The sequence below is a fragment of the Oncorhynchus mykiss genome, chromosome 13, assembly GCF_057628025.1.
Source record: "Oncorhynchus mykiss isolate SJ-2025 chromosome 13, ASM5762802v1, whole genome shotgun sequence".
Lineage (NCBI taxonomy): Eukaryota > Metazoa > Chordata > Actinopteri > Salmoniformes > Salmonidae > Oncorhynchus > Oncorhynchus mykiss.
This window is the reverse complement of record NC_143034.1, coordinates 76170328-76191254: the sequence shown is the minus strand read 5'-3', so window position 1 is coordinate 76191254 and position 20927 is coordinate 76170328. Positions and strand designations below refer to the sequence as shown.

The 20927-nt window shown below is 44.6% G+C and overlaps 1 protein-coding gene across 3 annotated transcripts; it reads left to right on the top strand.

Annotated features, from left to right (window-relative positions):
• The first annotated feature begins 1585 nt into the window (after positions 1-1585).
• On the top strand, positions 1586-17109 carry zgc:86896 (actin-related protein 2/3 complex subunit 1A-A). Of its 3 annotated transcripts, none has more exons than XM_090197702.1 (10): positions 1586-1849; positions 2723-2866; positions 5440-5544; positions 6730-6952; positions 7275-7382; positions 10402-10608; positions 11354-11429; positions 13488-13678; positions 13998-14088; positions 16675-17109. In XM_090197702.1, exons 2-10 carry the CDS (start codon positions 2803-2805, stop codon positions 16678-16680), a joined length of 1071 nt encoding a protein of 356 aa, XP_090053828.1. In that variant the 5' UTR covers positions 1586-1849; positions 2723-2802; the 3' UTR covers positions 16681-17109. The 3 variants fall into 3 exon arrangements, with proteins under 3 accessions (XP_090053828.1, XP_090053827.1, XP_090053829.1); XM_090197701.1 differs by having other exon boundaries at positions 1604-1849; positions 2720-2866; XM_090197703.1 differs by having other exon boundaries at positions 1626-1849; positions 2749-2866.
• Positions 17110-20927: the final 3818 nt, after the last annotated feature.

The following is a 20927-nucleotide window of genomic DNA, read 5'->3' as shown; positions in this document are numbered from 1 at the left end:
TACAGGTGTCCTGTTGAGGAAACGTCTCAGTCAAACTACTACAGGTGTCCTGTTGAGGAAACGTCTTATTCTGTTAAACTACTACAGGTGTCCTGTTGAGGAAACGTCTCAGTCAAACTACTACAGGTGTCCTGTTGAGGAAACGTCTTATTCTGTTAAACTACTACAGGTGTCCTGTTGGGGAAACGTTTTATTCTGTTAAACTACTACAGGTGTACTGTTGAGGGAGAGTCTCAGTCAAACTACTACAGGTGTCCTGTTGAGGAAAGTCTCAGTCAAACTACTACAGGTGTCCTGTTGAGGAAAGTCTCAGTCAAACTACTACAGGTGTCCTGTTGGGGAAACGTCTCAGTCAAACTACTACAGGTGTACTGTTGAGGGAGAGTCTCAGTCAAACTACTACAGGTGTCCTGTTGAGGAAAGTCTCAGTCAAACTACTACAGGTGTCCTGTTGAGGGAGAGTCATCAAACTACTACAGGTGTCCTGTTGAGGAAACGTCTCAGTCAAACTACTACAGGTGTCCTGTTGAGGGAGAGTCATCAAACTACTACAGGTGTCCTGTTGAGGGAGAGTCTCAGTCAAACTACTACAGGTGTCCTGTTGAGGGAGAGTCTCAGTCAAACTACTACAGGTGTCCTGTTGAGGGAGAGTCTCAGTCAAACTACTACAGGTGTCCTGTTGAGGGAGAGTCTCAGTCAAACTACTACAGGTGTCCTGTTGGGGGAGAGTCTCAGTCAAACTACTACAGGTGTCCTGTTGAGGAAACGTCTCAGTCAAACTACTACAGGTGTCCTGTTGAGGAAACGTCTCAGTCAAACTACTACAGGTGTACTGTTGAGGGAAAGTCTCAATCAAACTACTACAGGTGTACTGTTGAGGAAACGTCTTATTCTGTTAAACTACTACAGGTGTCCTGTTGAGGGAGAGTCTCAGTCAAACTACTACAGGTGTCCTGTTGAGGGAGAGTCATCAAACTACTACAGGTGTCCTGTTGAGGAAACGTCTCAGTCAAACTACTACAGGTGTCCTGTTGAGGGAGAGTCTCAGTCAAACTACTACAGGTGTCCTGTTGAGGGAGAGTCATCAAACTACTACAGGTGTACTGTTGAGGGAGGTCACCTGACTACTACAGGTGTCCTGTTGAGGGAGAGTCTCAGTCAAACTACTACAGGTGTCCTGTTGAGGGAGAGTCTCAGTCAAACTACTACAGGTGTCCTGTTGAGGGAGAGTCTCAGTTAAACTACTACAGGTGTACTGTTGAGGGAGAGTCTCAGTCAAACTACTACAGGTGTCCTGTTGAGGGAGAGTCTCAGTCAAACTACTACAGGTGTCCTGTTGAGGGAGAGTCTCAGTTAAACTACTACAGGTGTCCTGTTGAGGGAGAGTCTCAGTCAAACTACTACAGGTGTCCTGTTGAGGGAGAGTCTCAGTTAAACTACTACAGGTGTCCTGTTGAGGGAGAGTCTCAGTCAAACTACTACAGGTGTACTGTTGGGGGAAAGTCTCAGTCAAACTACTACAGGTGTACTGTTGAGGGAGGTCACCTGACTACTACAGGTGTCCTGTTGGGGGAAGTCACCTGACAGTCTGCATGTTATCTTCATCCTCCACCAACCTTTGTCCCAGGTGCATGCGCAGTAGCTGAATACGCAGACACACCCTCGTCTCTCCTCCTTCTCTCTCTGTGTGTCTCTCAATCTCGCTCTACTTCCTCTTCTTGTGTCCTCTCCAGTCCTGCGCTGCACTGCTTCATTCGTGTCGACTGCCCAGAGTCCGCGAATACAACCACACACACAGAGACGTTGGTTTACATCACCTTATCGTTCCTGTCTACTGGAGGAAGGAGAGGTAGGAGGGAGAGACTGGTTTTTGTTGACATTCCCTTGTTTCTTAGTTGCATTGGGTTTCTTAGGGTTTTCTATGGCGTGGTCTTTCCTGTTTGAGTGTGTGTCTGTGTGTGTATCTGTGTCTGTGTGTGTATCTTTGTCTGTGTGTGTATCTGTGTCTGCGTGTGTTTGATCTCTATGCTAATTAAGTGTGATAAGAAAGCACTCTCAGTTCAGTTCCTTGTCAGATACTGGGACTGGGAGGCATTGCAGAAAGGTCTTGTAATGCCACGTATCAAGGGCATCAAGAATGTAGGAGTGACAGTATGAGAGGCATAGCGCAATGGAGGCCAATAGAGCCATACCATTAAGGGTCTGCAATGGAACCAGTCTAATGTTGTTGTGCATATAGGATCAATCAGAAGGTCCTTCTGGTCTTCTGAGTTTCTCCCACCAAGTGGAAGGAAGATACAAATCTCTACCTATACAAAATAATATATACTGTAGGGTTAACTGTATCTGAATGCAATGGGTTTTCCCACTATGTCAACACAGCTAGCAGGCAACAACAACCATGTAAAGATGAAAGGTAGCCATTTTGTGTTTACAAAGTATGTGCCAACACTGACGACCAACGTCCACAGTTAGTCTCCTTGCTCAACTCGTTGCTCAACTCAACAAAAGTCGACGCTCAACTTAATATTTACCTAAACGGGCACGATTAGTGTAAGATACAACTAAAAACAACTATTCAGTCAGTTTCTGAAATACACTTGGGGTTGAGTTGCTTGGGGGCAAATTTCCCTCCTAGAGTATAGCCTAGGCCTACAATCTAACTTTATCTAACCCAATCTTTCTCACTTTTAACCCTCCCTTCCTGGTTTTACTACAGTAGAGTTCCAACCAATCCCTGACAAGAAGAAGACATTCCGTTCCCAGCCACATTCCAGAACCCTGTGGACTCCTTGTTGAAGCATGTCTCTGTACAGCTTTGGGTTGGAGCCTCTCTCCTGTCATGCCTGGAATAAGGACAGGACACGTAAGTAGTCCTGCAGTACTACTTAAACCAGTCTGCCCGCATTTCAACACACACACGCGCACGGGCACACGCACGGGCACACGCACGCACGCACACACACACACACACACACACACACACACACACACACACACACACACACACACACACACACACACACACACACACACACACACACACACACACACACACACACACACACACCTCTCTTTCTCCCGGTCTATACCTCCATTAGCTGGCCTCTCGGAGGCGTCCCAAATTCCTTATACAGTGCACTACCTTTTGACCAGGGCCCATAGGGTTCTAGTCATACGTAGTGCACTATGTAGTGAATAGGGAGCCCGTTGAGACGCAAACCCCTCGTGTAGTTTGCTGTCTGCAGATGCACTTCCTCTTCCTCCTCTAATTGCTGTCCATTAAAAATGTCTGAAGATCTGGGGAATGTGATTATCAACAGAGGAAATGTTAGCAGAGATGTAAGGAGCACCATACTGTAGTGTGGGCCCAAATGGTACCCTATTCCCTATATAGTGCACTACTTTGTACCAGGACCCAAAGAGCATTATGTAGGGAATAGGGTGCCATTTGGGACACACTAGACTTCACTCTTCTTCTTCGTCTCCTTTACTAGTCTAACGGTACCCTTTTAGTATTCTGTTAAAGTACAAAGATGTAACATGAACATTGTGATTTATCTACAGTATGTATCTACATGTATACATGTATGTACATGTATCTACATTAAACAAGTTATCTTTGACGTAGAGAGAAATTTGTAGGTAAACATGCTAATCTGGTCCCAAGCCGGATCTCCTTCTCTCCAACGTCTATATGCAGTAACAATAGAGCCCGAGGACAAGGTTAGCAAAATGCCATTGCTACACAGTAAATTGGCCAGTGTTACCTAATGTAGATGTTTTTCAGTGTAATATTACTGTTGGTTCAGGTGTTAAATTAACTCTATTAGTGTAGACAACCCCAGTGTTGATGTTAATAACCAGTGTTGACTGTGAGAGTGTGATTGTGCCAGTTTTACCAGAGATCATTATACAATGACTAGAGGCTAACAATAGGAGCCATTGTCCCAAAGGTGGGAAGGCAGGAAGTCTGCTTATCAGTCTGCTCATTAAGCCCACAGAAACTCATTGAATGGAGTGGATAGATTTTGGTGAGAGTGAAATCTCTCTCTTTGCCTCATCCTCTCTGGTTTTACTCTGTGGAGAGTATAACGGTCCCATCAAAACCACGGCCATTATTATCATATTTCCCAGCATGCTCTACTGCAGGTAGATTTTTTTTTAATGATTGTTTTTTTTAATACTTTTGTTTTTGTTTGTACAGAGATTGATTGATTCATATTATGCTACTCAAAGACAAATAACAAACCTTTTTCAAAATGAATCCAATCAATTAATTAGATTTGCACCCGTTACTGAAAAGGTTGTTCCCTTCTTAAATATTAAATACTCTCCTCACAACGCTGCTAACCCAAGCAGTCATTCTGTCTGGGTTCCTGATAGGAATTACAAATCACTTTGCAAACCAGCATAGTGTGACTTGCAGGTAAGGGTTGCAAAATTCTGGTCAAGAAATCTTGCCATAATTTCCAGATTTTTCAGAAGTCACGGTTGGAAGATTCCTGGAAATGGGAGGAAATAATTTAAAAATCCAACCAGAATACCTGGGAATTTGGGGAAAGTTACCTACCCTACTTCAAGGCCTGATGTGGCCTGTAAACCATGAGTTTCAGACCTTTTTACTAGGGTGAAACTAGGCCTAGTTAGTGTAATTGTTCAAAAAAATACTATGAGGTGTCATTGCAATTATATACACTTCCTGGTGTTAAATATGAGGTGTTGCATAACACTAAAAGTGCTAATTTCCTTTAACAACGAGTTAACACTGAAAAGCGTGGACACTTATACACACTGGCCCAGTGTTGAACTGAACACTGTCAGTGTTGATTCACCACTGGAGAATTGGCTGTGTATACATATACAATGTACTGTATGTTTCTGTACGGGTCGTATATGATACGTCAATGCATTATAGACATCTCTCCTCCACATAATATGCAATGTTGTGTGTGTCTGTGTGCGCTTGCGTGCGTGTGTGTGTGTGTGTGTGTGTGTGTGTACACAACTGTCAATCAGCATGTTTCTATCCATTACACATTTGTTACATGTTAATCAAGATGATGTAGAGATACAGAGATGCCTCTCCTCTCTCCAGATATTGCTGTGTATTCGTTGTTGTTAATCAAGATATTGTAGTGACGTAAAGATCTCTCCTCTCTCCAGATATTGCTGTGTATTCGTTGTTGTTAATCAAGATATTGTAGTGACGTAAAGATCTCTCCTCTCTCCAGATATTGCTGTGTATTAGTTGTTGTTAATCAAGATCTTGTAGTGACGTAAAGATGCCTCTCCTCTCTCCAGATATTGCTGTGTATTCGTTGTTGTTAATCAAGATATTGTAGTGGCGTAAAGATGTTTCTCCTCTCTCCAGATATTGCTGTGTATTAGTTGTTGTTAATCAAGATAGTGTAGTGACATAATGATGTCTATCTCCAGAGATTGCTGTCAGCCCCAACAGCAGTGTGGTGATCATCTATGAGAAGAAGGGGAACGAGTGGGCCAAGATCCACGAGCTGACTGAGCACAGTGGACGAATCACAGGTACCCACATACAATGAGACCCAAAGGACGAATCACAGGTACCCACATATAATGAGACCTAAAGGACAAATCACAGGTACCCACATACAATGAGACCCAAAGGACGAATCACAGGTACCCACATACAATGAGACCCAAAGGACGAATCACAGGTACCCACATATAATGAGACCCAAAGGACGAATCACAGGTACCCACATATAATGAGACCCAAAGGACGAATCACAGGTACCCACATACAATGAGACCCAAAGGACGAATCACAGGTACCCACATATAATGAGACCCAAAGGACGAATCACAGGTACCCACATATAATGAGACCCAAAGGACGAATCACAGGTACCCACATATAATGAGACCCAAAGGACGAATCACAGGTACCCACATACAATGAGACCCAAAGGACGAATCACAGGTACCCACATACAATGAGACCCAAAGGACGAATCACAGGTACCCACATATAATGAGACCCAAAGGACGAATCACAGGTACCCACATATAATGAGACCCAAAGGACGAATCACAGGTACCCACATACAATGAGACCCAAAGGACGAATCACAGGTACCCACATATAATGAGACCCAAAGGACGAATCACAGGTACCCACATATAATGAGACCCAAAGGACGAATCACAGGTACCCACATATAATGAGACCCAAAGGACGAATCACAGGTACCCACATACAATGAGACCCAAAGGACGAATCACAGGTACCCACATATAATGAGACCCAAAGGACGAATCACAGGTACCCACATATAATGAGACCCAAAGGGCTCCCTATTCCCTATAGTGTACTAGTATAGACCAGGGCCCTATTCCCTATAGTGTACTAGTGTAGACCAGGGCCCTATTCCCTATAGTGTACTAGTGTAGACCAGGGCCCTATTCCCTATAGTATACTAGTGTAGACCAGGGCCCTATTCCCTATAGTGTACTAGTGTAGACCAGGGCCCATAAGCCGTTTGGGACTCAGCCATAGACAGCCAGGAAGTGAAACATCATTGGTTAGTCAGTAACTCCACTGAACACACACACACACACACACACACACACACACACACACACACACACACACAAAGGTGCTAGCCTGAACATGTTGCATCACAAGGCATTATGAGATTCCAACTGCATCATTCTCTTCATTGTCTCCTTCTCCTAAAAACCTTCCAGGCATCGACTGGGCTCCGGATTCGAACCGCATCGTGACGTGTGCATCGGACCGTAATGCGTACGTGTGGACCCTGAAGGACAAGGTGTGGAAGCCCACTCTGGTGTTGGTGAGGATCAACCGGGCTGCTACTTTCGTCAAGTGGTCTCCTCTGGAGAATAAGTTTGCCCTGGGCAGTGGAGCTCGCCTCATCTCTGTCTGCTACTTCGAGAAGGAGAACGACTGGTGAGAGACACGGAACACGTTCAGTCAGTCGGACGGACGGACGGTCGGACGGTCACTCACTCACTCACTCACTCACTCACTCACTCACTCACTCACTCACTCTCACTGTACCCTCTTACTAATACTGTTATTGTGAGTGTTACTACAGTAGTACACTATAGGCTGGAAGTGAGGCACCATTTGAGATATTCCCAGAAATAATCTACTGTGACCTTTCCCCTCTGACCCTGTTAATGGCTCAGTAGTGTCTTGAGATTTGTCCAGTATGAATCTATTGCAACCTTCGACCTTTGAGACCTCTGTGACCTCTGACTTCTGGCAGGTGGCTCAGTAAGCACATAAAGAAGAGCATCCGGTCCACGGTGATGTGTCTGGACTGGCACCCCAACAATATCCTGTTGGCTGCAGGATCCTCTGACTTCCACTGCAGGTCAGAACCAACAGATAGTAACTGTCTCTAAGGCTTCCACTGCAGGTCAGAACCAACACATAGTAACTGTCTCTAAGGCTTCCACTGCAGGTCAGAACCAACAGATAGTAACTGTCTCTAAGGCCTCCACTGCAGGTCAGAACCAACACATAGTAACTGTCTCTAAGGCTTCCACTGCAGGTCAGAACCAACACATAGTAACTGTCTCTAAGGCTTCCACTGCAGGTCAGAACCAACAGATAGTAACTGTCTCTAAGGCTTCCACTGTAGGTCAGAACCAACAGATAGTAACTGTCTCTAAGGCCTCCACTGCAGGTCAGAACCAACAGATAGTAACTGTCTCTAAGGCTTCCACTGCAGGTCAGAACCAACAGATAGTAACTGTCTCTAAGGCTTCCACCGCAGGTCAGAACCAACAGATAGTAACTGTCTCTAAGGCTTCCACTGCAGGTCAGAACCAACACATAGTAACTGTCTCTAAGGCTTCCACTGCAGGTCAGAACCAACACATAGTAACTGTCTCTAAGGCTTCCACTGCAGGTCAGAACCAACACATAGTAACTGTCTCTAAGGCTTCCACTGCAGGTCAGAACCAACAGATAGTAACTGTCTCTAAGGCTTCCACTGCAGGTCAGAACCAACACATAGTAACTGTCTCTAAGGCTTCCACTGCAGGTCAGAACCAACACATAGTAACTGTCTCTAAGGCCTCCACTGCAGGTCAGAACCAACACATAGTAACTGTCTCTAAGGCTTCCACTGCAGGTCAGAACCAACACATAGTAACTGTCTCTAAGGCTTCCACTGCAGGTCAGAACCAACAGATAGTAACTGTCTCTAAGGCTTCCACTGCAGGTCAGAACCAACACATAGTAACTGTCTCTAAGGCTTCCACTGCAGGTCAGAACCAACACATAGTAACTGTCTCTAAGGCTTCCACTGCAGGTCAGAACCAACAGGTAGTAACTGTCTCTAAGGCTTCCACTGTAGGTCAGAACCAACAGATAGTAACTGTCTCTAAGGCTTCCACTGCAGGTCAGAACCAACAGATAGTAACTGTCTCTAAGGCTTCCACTGTAGGTCAGAACCAACACATAGTAACTGTCTCTAAGGCTTCCACTGCAGGTCAGAACCAACAGATAGTAACTGTCTCTAAGGCTTCCACTGCAGGTCAGAACCAACACATAGTAACTGTCTCTAAGGCCTCCACTGCAGGTCAGAACCAACCCATAGTAACTGTCTCTAAGGCTTCCACTGCAGGTCAGAACCAACACATAGTAACTGTCTCTAAAGCTTCCACTGCAGGTCAGAACCAACACATAGTAACTGTCTCTAAGGCTTCCACTGCAGGTCAGAACCAACAGATAGTAACTGTCTCTAAGGCTTCCACTGCAGGTCAGAACCAACAGGTAGTAACTGTCTCTAAGGCTTCCACTGCAGGTCAGAACCAACAGATAGTAACTGTCTCTAAGGCTTCCACTGCAGGTCAGAACCAACACATAGTAACTGTCTCTAAGGCTTCCACTGCAGGTCAGAACCAACATATAGTAACTGTCTCTAAGGCTTCCACTGTAGGTCAGAACCAACTGATAGTAACTGTCTCTAAGGCTTCCACTGCAGGTCAGAACCAACACATAGTAACTGTCTCTAAGGCCTCCATTGCAGGTCAGAACCAACAGATAGTAACTGTCTCTAAGGCTTCCACTGCAGGTCAGAACCAACAGATAGTAACTGTCTCTAAGGCTTCCACTGCTGGTCAGAACCAACACATAGTAACTGTCTCTAAGGCTTCCACTGCAGGTCAGAACCAACACATAGTAACTGTCTCTAAGGCTTCCACTGCAGGTCAGAACCAACAGATAGTAACTGTCTCTAAGGCTTCCACTGCAGGTCAGAACCAACTGATAGTAACTGTCTCTAAGGCTTCCACTGCAGGTCAGAACCAACAGATAGTAACTGTCTCTAAGGCCTCCACTGCAGGTCAGAACCAACACATAGTAACTGTCTCTAAGGCTTCCACTGCAGGTCAGAACCAACACATAGTAACTGTCTCTAAGGCTTCCACTGCAGGTCAGAACCAACACATAGTAACTGTCTCTAAGGCTTCCACTGCAGGTCAGAACCAACAGATAGTAACTGTCTCTAAGGCTTCCACTGCAGGTCAGAACCAACACATAGTAACTGTCTCTAAGGCTTCCACTGCAGGTCAGAACCAACAGATAGTAACTGTCTCTAAGGCCTCCACTGCAGGTCAGAACCAACACATAGTAACTGTCTCTAAGGCTTCCACTGCAGGTCAGAACCAACACATAGTAACTGTCTCTAAGGCTTCCATTGCAGGTCAGAACCAACAGCAACTGTCTCTAATGCTGTTGATGCTATTGCTTTGCTGATTCTTATTTATTCAACCTTTAGCTAGGGTAATTATCGGGTCAGATTATTTATTTTCTAATGCTTGGTCAAGGAGCTGTTACAAAACTATGACAATGTAATTACATCTGTACAGCACTTCTGCGTGATAAACCCTGCACCACCTTTGAATTGAATCTGATGTCATTTCGCAAACAATTTTGTCGTAGTTTTGTGTTTTCTCACAACAGGGTTCTTTACCATGCAATCTTAGAGAGAAAAAAGGTGCAATCTAGAACCTAAAAGGGTGATTCGGGCTGTCCCCATAGGAGAACCGTTTGGAAAAGCCGTTAGGGTTCCATGTAGAACCCTTTCCACAGAACATTCTACATGGATCCCAAAAGGGGTCAAGTGGAACCAAAAATGGTTCTTCTACAGGGAAGAACCCTTTCGGAACCCTTTCTTCTAGGTGTGAGTCATAATATGGTGGTTGATTTGTTTTTTTATAGCAATGTATATACAGTCTGTTATTACTATAACGCCATTTAAAAATACTCTCTCACACGTTCTCTCTCTCTCTTTGTGATCCAAAATAAGCAGGTATTAAAGTAATGCTGTGCGAGCCGGATAGTGATACAAACATGACAATTCCCAAATACTCTTCATGCAGGATCTTCTCTGCCTACATCAAGGAAATCGAGGACAAGCCAGGCCCGACAGCTTGGGGGGCTAAGATGCCATTTGGGGAGATGCTGCTGGAGACCAAGGACTGTGGAGGTTGGGTACACAGTGTCTCCTTCTCCCCCAGCGGAGACCACCTGGCCTGGGTCGCTCACAACAGCAGCATCAGTGTGGCCGACGCCACCCAGGGGAAAGAGTGAGTGAAAGAGTGAAGGGGGAAAGAGTGAAGGGGGAAAGAGTGAAGGGGGGAAAGAGTGAAGGGGGAAAGAGTGAAGGGGGAAAGAGTGAAGGGGGAAAGAGTGAAGGGGTGAAAGAATGAAGGGGGGAAGAGTGAAGGGGTGAAAGAGTGAAGGGTGAAAGAGTGAAGGGCGAAAGAGTGAAGGGGTGAAAGAGTGAAGGGGGAAAGAGTGAAGGGGTGAAAGAGTGAAGGGGGAAAGAGTGAAGGGGGAAAGAGTGAAGGGGGGAAAGAGTGAAGGGGTGAAAGAGTGAAGGGGGAAAGAGTGAAGGGGTGAAAGAGTGAAGGGGTGAAAGAGTGAAGGGGTAAAAGAGTGAAGGGGGAAAGAGTGAAGGGGTGAAAGAGTGAAGGGGTGAAAGAGTGAAGGGGGAAAGAGTGAAGGGGGAAAGAGTGAAGGGTGAAAGAGTAAAGGGGGAAAGAGTGAAGGGGTGAAAGAGTGAGTAGCTATCATTGACAGAAAGGGTGCTTCTCAGTCTTTTCCTCCACTACTGTCGTCCTCTCGCCTCCTCTCCTGAAAATGGAAAAGGGAAGCCATTAGAGCCTTGGAAGGAGATCCTTGAAAAGGAACCTTGTGTCCTTCTGATGTTCTGAGGAAGAGGTTAGGAGAAAGGGATGAGAGGAATCTTTCATTTAGAGATTCACACAAAGAGAGGAACATGTCATTGACCCCATGACTCTTGATCTCTGACCTCGTGTCGATTGACAGGGTGACTCAGCTGACAACGGACCGTCTCCCTCTAGTGAGCGTGCTCTATGTGAGCCCCACAGAGATGGTTGCCGCGGTAAGAAAACACACCTCTCATCACTCTCTTCATTTGTGACCGACCAGAACCATAGCAAGGTTACTCAACATGTGAGCCCAGTTCACCGAACCACTTAATTGAAGAAGTACATTGTCCCAGATGGAACACTGTCCCCTATATATAGGCTTTACAGGATCCCTTGTGGCCTGGTATTCTACAGTTTGCTCCTATCAAAAGCAGCACCTGGTCAAAAGCAGCACATTATATAAAGGCAATAGGGTTCCATTTGGGACTCACCCATAAGGCAATATCATACATACCCTGCATACTATGTTCCTATGTTCTATGTTCCTATCATACATACCCTGCATACCTAATGTCTAAACCTTCTATGTTCCTATCATGCATACCTAATGTCTAAACCTTCTATGTTCCTATCATACATACCCTGCATACCTATTGTCTAAACCCTCTATCTTCTTATCATGCATACCTAATGTATAAACCCTCTATGTTCCTATCATACATACCTAATGTCTAAACCTTCTATGTTCCTATCATGCATACCTAATGTCTAAACCTTCTATGTTCCTATCATACATACCCTGCATACCTAATGTCTAAACCTTCTATGTTCCTATCATGCATACCTAATGTATAAACCTTCTATGTTTCTAGCATACATACCTAATGTCTAAACCTTCTATGTTTCTAGCATACATACCTTGCATACCTAATGTCTAAACACTATGTTTCTAGCATACATACCCTGCATACCTAATGTCTAAACCTTCTATGTTCCTATCATACATACCTAATGTCTAAACCTTCTATGTTCCTATCATACATACCTAATGTCTAAACCTTCTATGTTTCTAGCATACATACCTTGCATACCTAATGTCTAAACACTATGTTTCTAGCATACATACCCTGCATACCTAATGTGTCATGTACTGTCATGTTGTGTCTTGTCTCTGTCCTTTCCCTTCACCCTGTCTCCCTCTGCTGGTCGTTGTTAGGTTACCTTTTCTCCCCCGCTTTCCCCCAGCTGTTCCTTGTCTCCTCTAACTACCCATTCACCCCGTTTCCCACCTGTTCCCTTTTTCCCTCTGATTAGGTCCCTATATCTCTCTCTGTTTCTGTTCCTGTCCTTGTCGGATTCTTGTTTGTTGTGTTTCATGCCTGAGCCAGACTATCGTCATGTTTGCTGTAACCTTGTCCTGTCCTGTCGGAATCTGCCGGTCTATCTGAGCCTACCTATGTTTGGTTATTAAAGAAGCTCTGTTTAAGTTAGTTCGCTTTTGGGTCCTCATTCACTCACCTTAACATAATGTCTAAACCCTCTATGTTCCTATTATACATACCTAATGTCTAAACCCTCTATGTTCCTATCATACATACCTTGCATACCTAATGTCTAAACACTCTATGTTTCTAGCATACATACCCTGCATACCTAATGTCTAAACCCTCTATGTTCCTATCATACATACCTAATGTCTAAACCCTCTGTTTCTAGCATACATACCTTGCATACCTAATGTCTAAACCCTCTGTTTCTAGCATACATACCCTGCATACCTAATGTCTAAACCCTCTATGTTCCTATCATACATACCCTGCATACCTAATGTCTAAACCCTCTGTGTTCCTATCATACATACCTAATGTCTAAACCTTCTATGTTCCTATCATACATACCTAATGTCTAAACCTGCTATGTTCCTATCATACATACCTAATGTCTAAACCTTCTATGTTCCTATCATACATACCTAATGTCTAAACCTGCTATGTTCCTATCATACATACCCTGCATACCTAATGTCTAAACCTGCTATGTTCGTATCATACATACCTAATGTCTAAACCTGCTATGTTCCTATCATACATACCTTGCATACCTAATGTCTAAACCCTCTATGTTCGTATCATACATACCTAATGTCTAAACCCTCTGTGTTCCTATCATACATACCTAATGTCTAAACCTCTATGTTCGTATCATACATACCTTGCATACCTAATGTCTAAACCCTCTATGTTCCTATCATACATACCTTGCATACCTAATGTCTAAACCCTCTGTTTCAGGGCCATGACTGCTGTCCGTTTCAGTTCTCCTATAAGGGCCCCGGCAGTCTGAAGTTTGTTAAGAAGCTGGACATCCCCAAGCAGACCTCTAGGGGCAGCATGTCCGCCATGCAACACTTCCGCAATCTGGATAAGAAGGCTACTGACGACGAGAGCAACGAGCTGGGCTGCCTGCACCAGAACAGCATCACGTGAGGAGAGAGGGAGTGTGTGGGTTGTGTGTTGTGTGTGTTGTGTGTTGTGTGTTGTGTGTGTGTGTGTGTGTGTGTGTGTGTTGTATGTTGTGTGTTGTGTGTTGTGTGTTGTGTGTGTGTGTGTGTGTGTGTGTGTGTGTGTTGTATGTTGTGTGTGTATGTTGTGTGTGTGTGTTGTGTGTGTGTGTGTTGTGTGTTGTGTGTTGTGTGTGTGTGTTGTGTGTGTCACATACACGTGTTTAGCAGATGTTATTGCGTATGTAGCGAAATGCTTGTAGAGTATGCTGAATCTCTCTGCTCCTGTGTCTCCCTCCAGTCAGCTGTGTATCGTGTCAGGAACTAAGGCCCACGTGGACAAGTACAGCAGTGTGGGTCTGGACGGAGCTATGGTCCTCTGGGACTTCAAGGTACTGCCTACATACACCACATATACAAAAGGATGTGGACACCCCGTCAAATTAGTATTTGGCTATTTCAGCCACACCTGTTGCTGACAGGTGGATATAATTGAGCACACAGCCATGCAATCTCCATAGACAAACATTGGCAGTAGAATGGTCGTACTGAAGAGCTCAGTGACTTTCAACGTGGCACCGTCATAGGATGCCACCTTTTCAACAAGTCAGTTTGTCAAATTTCTGCTCTGCTAGAGCTTCCCCGGTCAACTGTAAGTGCTGTTATTGTGAAGTGGAAACGTCTAGGAGCAACAACGCCTCACCTGTGAAGTGGTAGGCCACACAAGCTCACAGAACGGGACCACCGAGTGTTGAAGCACGTAGCGCGTAAAAATCGTCTGTCCTCGGTTGCAACACTCACTACCGAGTTCCAAACTACCTCTGGAAGCAACGTCAGCACAATAACTGTTCGTCGGGAGCTTCACGAAATGGGTTTCCGTGGCCGAGCAGCCGCACACAAGCCTAAGATCACCGTGCACAGTACCAAGCGTCAGCTGGAGTGGTGTAAAGCTCACAGCCATTAGTCTCTGGAGCAGTGGAAACACGTTCTCTGGACTGATGAATCACGATTCACCATTTGGCAGTTTGACGGATGAATCTGGGTTTGGCGGATTCCAGGAGAACGCTACCTGCCCCAATACATAGTGCCAACTGTAAAGTTTGGTGGAGGAGGAATAAATTATTCAGGCTAGGCCCTTTAGTTCCAGTGAAGGGAAATCTTAATGCTACAGGATACGATTCTGTGCTTTCAACTTTGTGGCAACAGTTTAGGGAAGGCCCTTCCCGATTCAGCATGAAAATGCCCTCGTGCACAAAGCCAGGTCCATACAGCAATGGTTTGTTGAGATCGGTGTGGAAGAACTTGACTGGCCTGCAAAGAGCCCTGACCTCATCCCATCAAGCCAGGCCTAATCGGCCAACATCAGTGCCCAAACTCACTAATGCTCTTGTGCCCGTGATTTTGGAATGAGTTGTTTGACGAGCAGGTGTCCACATACTTTTGGTAATGTAGTGTACATGACACGACATTCAGAGACTCAGGAACCAATGGGGATTCAGTATTCTACTCAAAGATCAATTCAAAGGCACAGGGTGTGTCTGAAATGGCATCCTCATCCATAGTGTTACGAAATTCTGTCTAGGAGTCCTAGCTACATGTAACCTGACTCATTCTGTCTAGGGGTCCTAGCTACATGTAACCTGACTCATTATGTCTAGGGGTCCTAGCTACATGGTCTGTAACCTGACTCATTATGTCTAGGGGTCCTAGCTACATCTAACCTGACTCATTATGTCTAGGGGTCCTAGCTACGTGATCTGTAACCTGACTCATTATGTCTAGGGGTCCTAGCTACATGGTCTGTAACCTGACTCATTAAGTCTAGGGGTCCTAGCTACATGGTCTGTAACCTGACTCATTAAGTCTAGGGGTCCTAGCTACATGGTGTGTAACTTGACTCATTATGTCTAGGGGTCCTAGTTACGTGGTCTGTAACCTGACTCATTATGTCTAGGGATCCTAGCTACATGGTGTGTAACTTGACTCATTAAGTCTAGGGGTCCTAGTTACATGGTGTGTAACTTGACTCATTATGTCTAGGGGTCCTAGCTACATGGTGTGTAACTTGACTCATTATGTCTAGGGGTCCTAGTTACATGGTGTGTAACTTGACTCATTAAGTCTAGGGGTCCTAGTTACATGGTGTGTAACTTGACTCATTATGTCTAGGGGTCCTAGTTACATGGTGTGTAACTTGACTCATTATGTCTAGGGATCCTAGCTACATGGTGTGTAACTTGACTCATTATGTCTAGGGATCCTAGCTACATGGTGTGTAACTTGACTCATTAAGTCTAGGGGTCCTAGCTACATGGTGTGTAACTTGACTCATTATGTCTAGGGATCCTAGCTACATGGTGTGTAACTTGACTCATTATGTCTAGGGATCCTAGCTACATGGTGTGTAACTTGACTCATTAAGTCTAGGGGTCCTAGCTACGTGGTCTGTAACCTGAGTTGATGTGTGTATAAGTATGAGAGGTCAGCGTATTCAGCCAGGTGTTGAATGTACCCAGGAGACAGTAATTGACCTCTTGATCGGCCAGTCTAAGCAAATTATCCATATGTTTATGGTGACAAAGTAAATATGAACAGAAACCACACTACAAAAATATATGCCCAACTAAAGAGGTTTTCTAACACAACAAAAACCAATAAAATCCGACTGAGAGGCTTCTGTCCTCCTCTCTCTCTCTCCCAGACTGCCAATCACCTTCATTGGCTGCACCTGATGTGCTTATCAAGGCTTAGCTCAGCACCTAGACCCTGTTGGTGCTGCCCCCTGGGGGCGGAGTGTGGAAGTGTATCCTGGATATTGTGTTTGCCTTTGTTCCAACACTAACCTTTCCCCCCATATCATTACACAGCATAGTGCACTACTGTTGACCAGAGCCTTATGGGTAAAACTCAGGCTGTTCTACTCTGTTTACATGACATTTATTCACCGGTTTTTCTTCTTCTCTCTGTTTTCCCTGCAGCACTGAGTTCATGGAGGATGCTAGAGCCATAGGCTGTGTATTGCCATCTGTGCGTCGGCATTACTCCAGATGACCATGGGACTCACCACTACCAGTTGTTATCAACATCTACATTAAGCAGTTAGTCACACCAGGGTTGGGGTCAATTCCATTTCAATTCCAGTCAATTCGGAAAGTAAACCAAATTCCAATTCCATTTTTTTTAAATTCCTCATTGAAAAGCATTGACTGGAATTGACCCCAACACACAGTCACACCACTGTCAAGTTACCCATTATTTTACACAGATAGATGTGTTATCATGTGTATTCATTTTCAACTGGAACAGTAGACACTTCTGCAGCTTCAAGATGTTTTGCAATAAATCATGTTGTTTTGCGCTGGGTTTCAATCAATGAATCAATATTTTTGAGTAAAATAAACATGCTTTCTACAGATTCTGGTGGACTGAGTTTTCATATTGTACCGTGGTTCCTATGTGATAAATGAACTCACACCCAAGTGGTACGTGTATATTTCTAATACTGTAATAAATCATAATGTCCATCCCTGGCTGAGTGCTACACTTCAACAAGGTATTGTGTCTATGGCAGTATGGCTACAGTGACTCTACACTCCAGAACTGTTATAAATGGTACATAGTTCAATATAAATACAGATATACAAAATACAAAGTAACACGTGGAAGCAAAAGGCTGCTGCAGGTGCTTGAGGGTCGCTCAAGGAGAGGTCAAGGAGAGGTCAATGTTTTGCCAGCTGTTACTACTGTAAATTAATAGCTTTTCCTTGTCTACATGGGAGGAAGAGGAAGAGGCGGAGCCAGAGGGTTTACTCACGTCAAAGTACAGTGTTATTCACTGTGTTAGGTTTAATAAGCAGATCGATAGATAGCTTGTCACCTGCCTTCCCGCCTTCGGGACAACAACTCATTATATACAGTGTCTCTGCTACTACTGCATAGATTTAAACTAGGGGCGTTACCCGACCTCCCTTTCCCCAAGAGGAGCCAATCAAGACAAACCTTATTTTTTTTCTCCACCTGACCATAGATAATGATAGAGAAAGCACTGAGTATGCAAATCATTTAAGAACACCTGCTCTGTCCATGACACAGACTGACCAGGTGAATCCAGGTGAAAGGTATGGTCCCTTATTGATGTCACCTGTTGTATCCATGACACAGGCTGACCAGGTGAATCCAGGTCAAAGATATGATCCCTTATTAATGTCACTTGTTAAATCCATGACACAGACTGACCAGGTGAATCCAGGTGAAAGATATGATCCCTTATTAATGTCACTTGTTAAATCCATGACACAGACTGACCAGGTGAATCCAGGTGAAAGATATGATCCCTTATTGATGTCACCTGTTAAATCCACTGCAATCAGTGTAGATGAAGGGGAGGAGACCTGGTTAAAGAAGGAGTTTTAAGCCTTGAGACAATTGAGACATGGATTGCACATGTGTTCCATCCAGAGGGTGAATGGGAAGAACACCATATTCTAGTGCCTTTGAACAGGGTATGGTAGTAGGTGCCAGGTGCACCGGTTTGTGTCAAGAACTGCAACGCTGCTGGGTTTTTCACACTCAACAGTGTCCTGTGTGTATCAAGAATGGTCCACCACCCTACGAACATCCAGACAACTGGACACAACTGTGGGAAGCATTGGAGTCAACATGGGCCAGCATCCCTGTGGAACGCTTTCAACACCTTGTAGAGTCCACGCCCCGACGAATTGAGGCTGTTCTGAGGGCCAACTCAACATGACGAAGGTGTTCCTAATGTTTGGTATACTCAGTGTATGCAGTAGTTATTAAGCAATAAGGCCCCGAGGGGGTGTGGTACATGACCAATATACCACGGCTAAGGGCTGTTCTTATCATGATGCAATGCAGAGTGGCTGGATACAACCCTTAGCTGTGGTATATTTGCCATATACACAAACCCCTGAGGTGCCTACTTGCTGTTATTAACTGGTTACCAACGTAAATACAGCAGCAAAAATACATGTTTTGTCATACCCGGTCTGATTTACCACAGCTTTCAGCCAATCAGCATTAAGGGTTCAAACCACCTCGTTTATAATTCCCATTATAGCATCTGTGTGTTCGGGGCAGCGCCATTGAGGCAATCTCCATTTTGAAGTAGTACATTGAGGAGGGATCAGCCAATGAATTTGGAAGTCCCACCCAGTTGACTACATTAATATGGTGGAAGCCAAGAATGTCTATTATTTAGTCATGTGACTGCTCTAACAATGGAAATACGTGTGTTCAAAGATGGAAGGCAGGCGGGAGGAGGCGGGATCAGGTGGGACCATTCTAGCCAATGAGAGTGCAGATACACATGTGAACAGGCCATAGAGATCGACAGAGGTCTCATCTTTGTACCTGTGCCGTGAAGATGTAAAGGCCTGAGCTGCTGTGAAGCCTTTTCATGGCCTCCAGACCAATTCTGATATTTTGTGTGTGGGTTTTTTTTTTTATTCCCCCGTTGATCTTAACTTTTTGTTTTTACATAATATCTCCGTCTTCATTTCCTATGACCGAAAACAGCTTCTGGACATCTGAACAGTGATCACTAACCTGCAATTTGGATGACAATTTTCTGCTTCAACGAGTCGTCAGCTCTGGACGTTCTGTTTACTCCGGACCAGGCGCTAATTCCCTCAGGAACTGGAAAAAGGAAGTGACGCCGCAAGAAGAGGCAGAAGAGTTGGCATCCTGACTAAACTACGTTGGCATGTAAATAAACCACCTATACCCTCCGTTCTATTGGCTAACGGAATATTCTATGTTGTCGGGTAAATCAAACCACCTATACCCTCCGTTCTATTGGCTAACGGAATATTCTATGTTGTCGGGTAAATCAAACACCTCTACCCTCCGTTCTATTGGCTAACGGAATATTCTATGTTGTCGGGTAAATAAAACACCTATACCCTCCGTTCTATTGGCTAACGGAATATTCTATGTTGTCGGGTAAATCAAACAGCTATACCCTCCGTTCTATTGGCTAACGGAATATTCTATGTTGTCGGGTAAATAAAACACCTATACCCTCCGTTCTATTGGCTAACGGAATATTCTATGTTGTCGGGTAAATCAAACACCTCTACCCTCCGTTCTATTGGCTAACGGAATATTCTATGTTGTCGGGTAAATAAAACACCTATACCCTCCGTTCTATTGGCTAACGGGATATTCTATGTTGTCGGGTAAATCAAACAGCTATACCCTCCGTTCTATTGGCTAACGGAATATTCTATGTTGTCGGGTAAATAAAACACCTATACCCTCCGTTCTATTGGCTAACGGAATATTCTATGTTGTCGGGTAAATAAAACACCTATACCCTCCGTTCTATTGGCTAACGGAATATTCTATGTTGTCGGGTAAATCAAACACCTCTACCCTCCGTTCTATTGGCTAACGGAATATTCTATGTTGTCGGGTAAATCAAACACCTCTACCCTCCGTTCTATTGGCTAACGGAATATTCTATGTTGTCGGGTAAATAAAACACCTATACCCTCCGTTCTATTGGCTAACGGAATATTCTATGTTGTCGGGTAAATCAAACACCTCTACCCTCCGTTCTATTGGCGAACGTACCGTCACTGAAGAACAAGCTGGGCGAGTTCCGTTAGAGACTATCCTATCAACGTGACCTGAACAGCTGTAATATTGTTTGGTTTTCTGAGTCGTGGCTGAACAAGGACATGGATGATATACATCTTGCTGGTTTTTCCATCGTCAAGACCAGTCGGCAGCCTCGGGTAAGATGAGAGGGGGGAGGAGTCTCTTTATTAGCTGGTGTTTCCATGTCAAGACCAGTCGGCAGCCTCGGGTAAGATGAGAGGGGGAGGAGTCTCTTTGTTAGCTGGTTTTTCCATGTCAAGACCAGTCGGCAGCCTCGGGTAAGATGAGAGGGGGAGGCAGCCTCGGGTAAGATGAGAGGGGGAGGAGTCTCTTTGTTAGCTGGTTTTTCCATCGTCACGACCCTGTGTATATAGCCAAGTTATCATTGACTCAGTACTGGTACCCCGTGTATATAACCAAGTTATTATTGACTCTGTACTGGTACCCCGTGTATATAACCAAGTTATCATTGACTAGGTACTGGTACCATGTGTATATAACCAAGTTATCATTGACTAGGTACTGGTAACGCGTGTATATAACCAAGTTATCATTGACTAGGTACTGGTACCCCGTGTATATAACCAAGTTATCATTGACTAGGTAC

Coding starts and splice junctions, on each gene's coding strand:
- zgc:86896 (XM_090197702.1), top strand. CDS start 2,803: ATGTCTCTGTACAGCTTTGGGTTGGAGCCTCTCTCCTGTCATGCCTGG. Junction 6,953..7,274: donor TTCGAGAAGGAGAACGACTG/GTGAGAGACACG, acceptor GACTTCTGGCAG/GTGGCTCAGTAAGCACATAA. Junction 10,609..11,353: donor GACGCCACCCAGGGGAAAGA/GTGAGTGAAAGA, acceptor GTCGATTGACAG/GGTGACTCAGCTGACAACGG.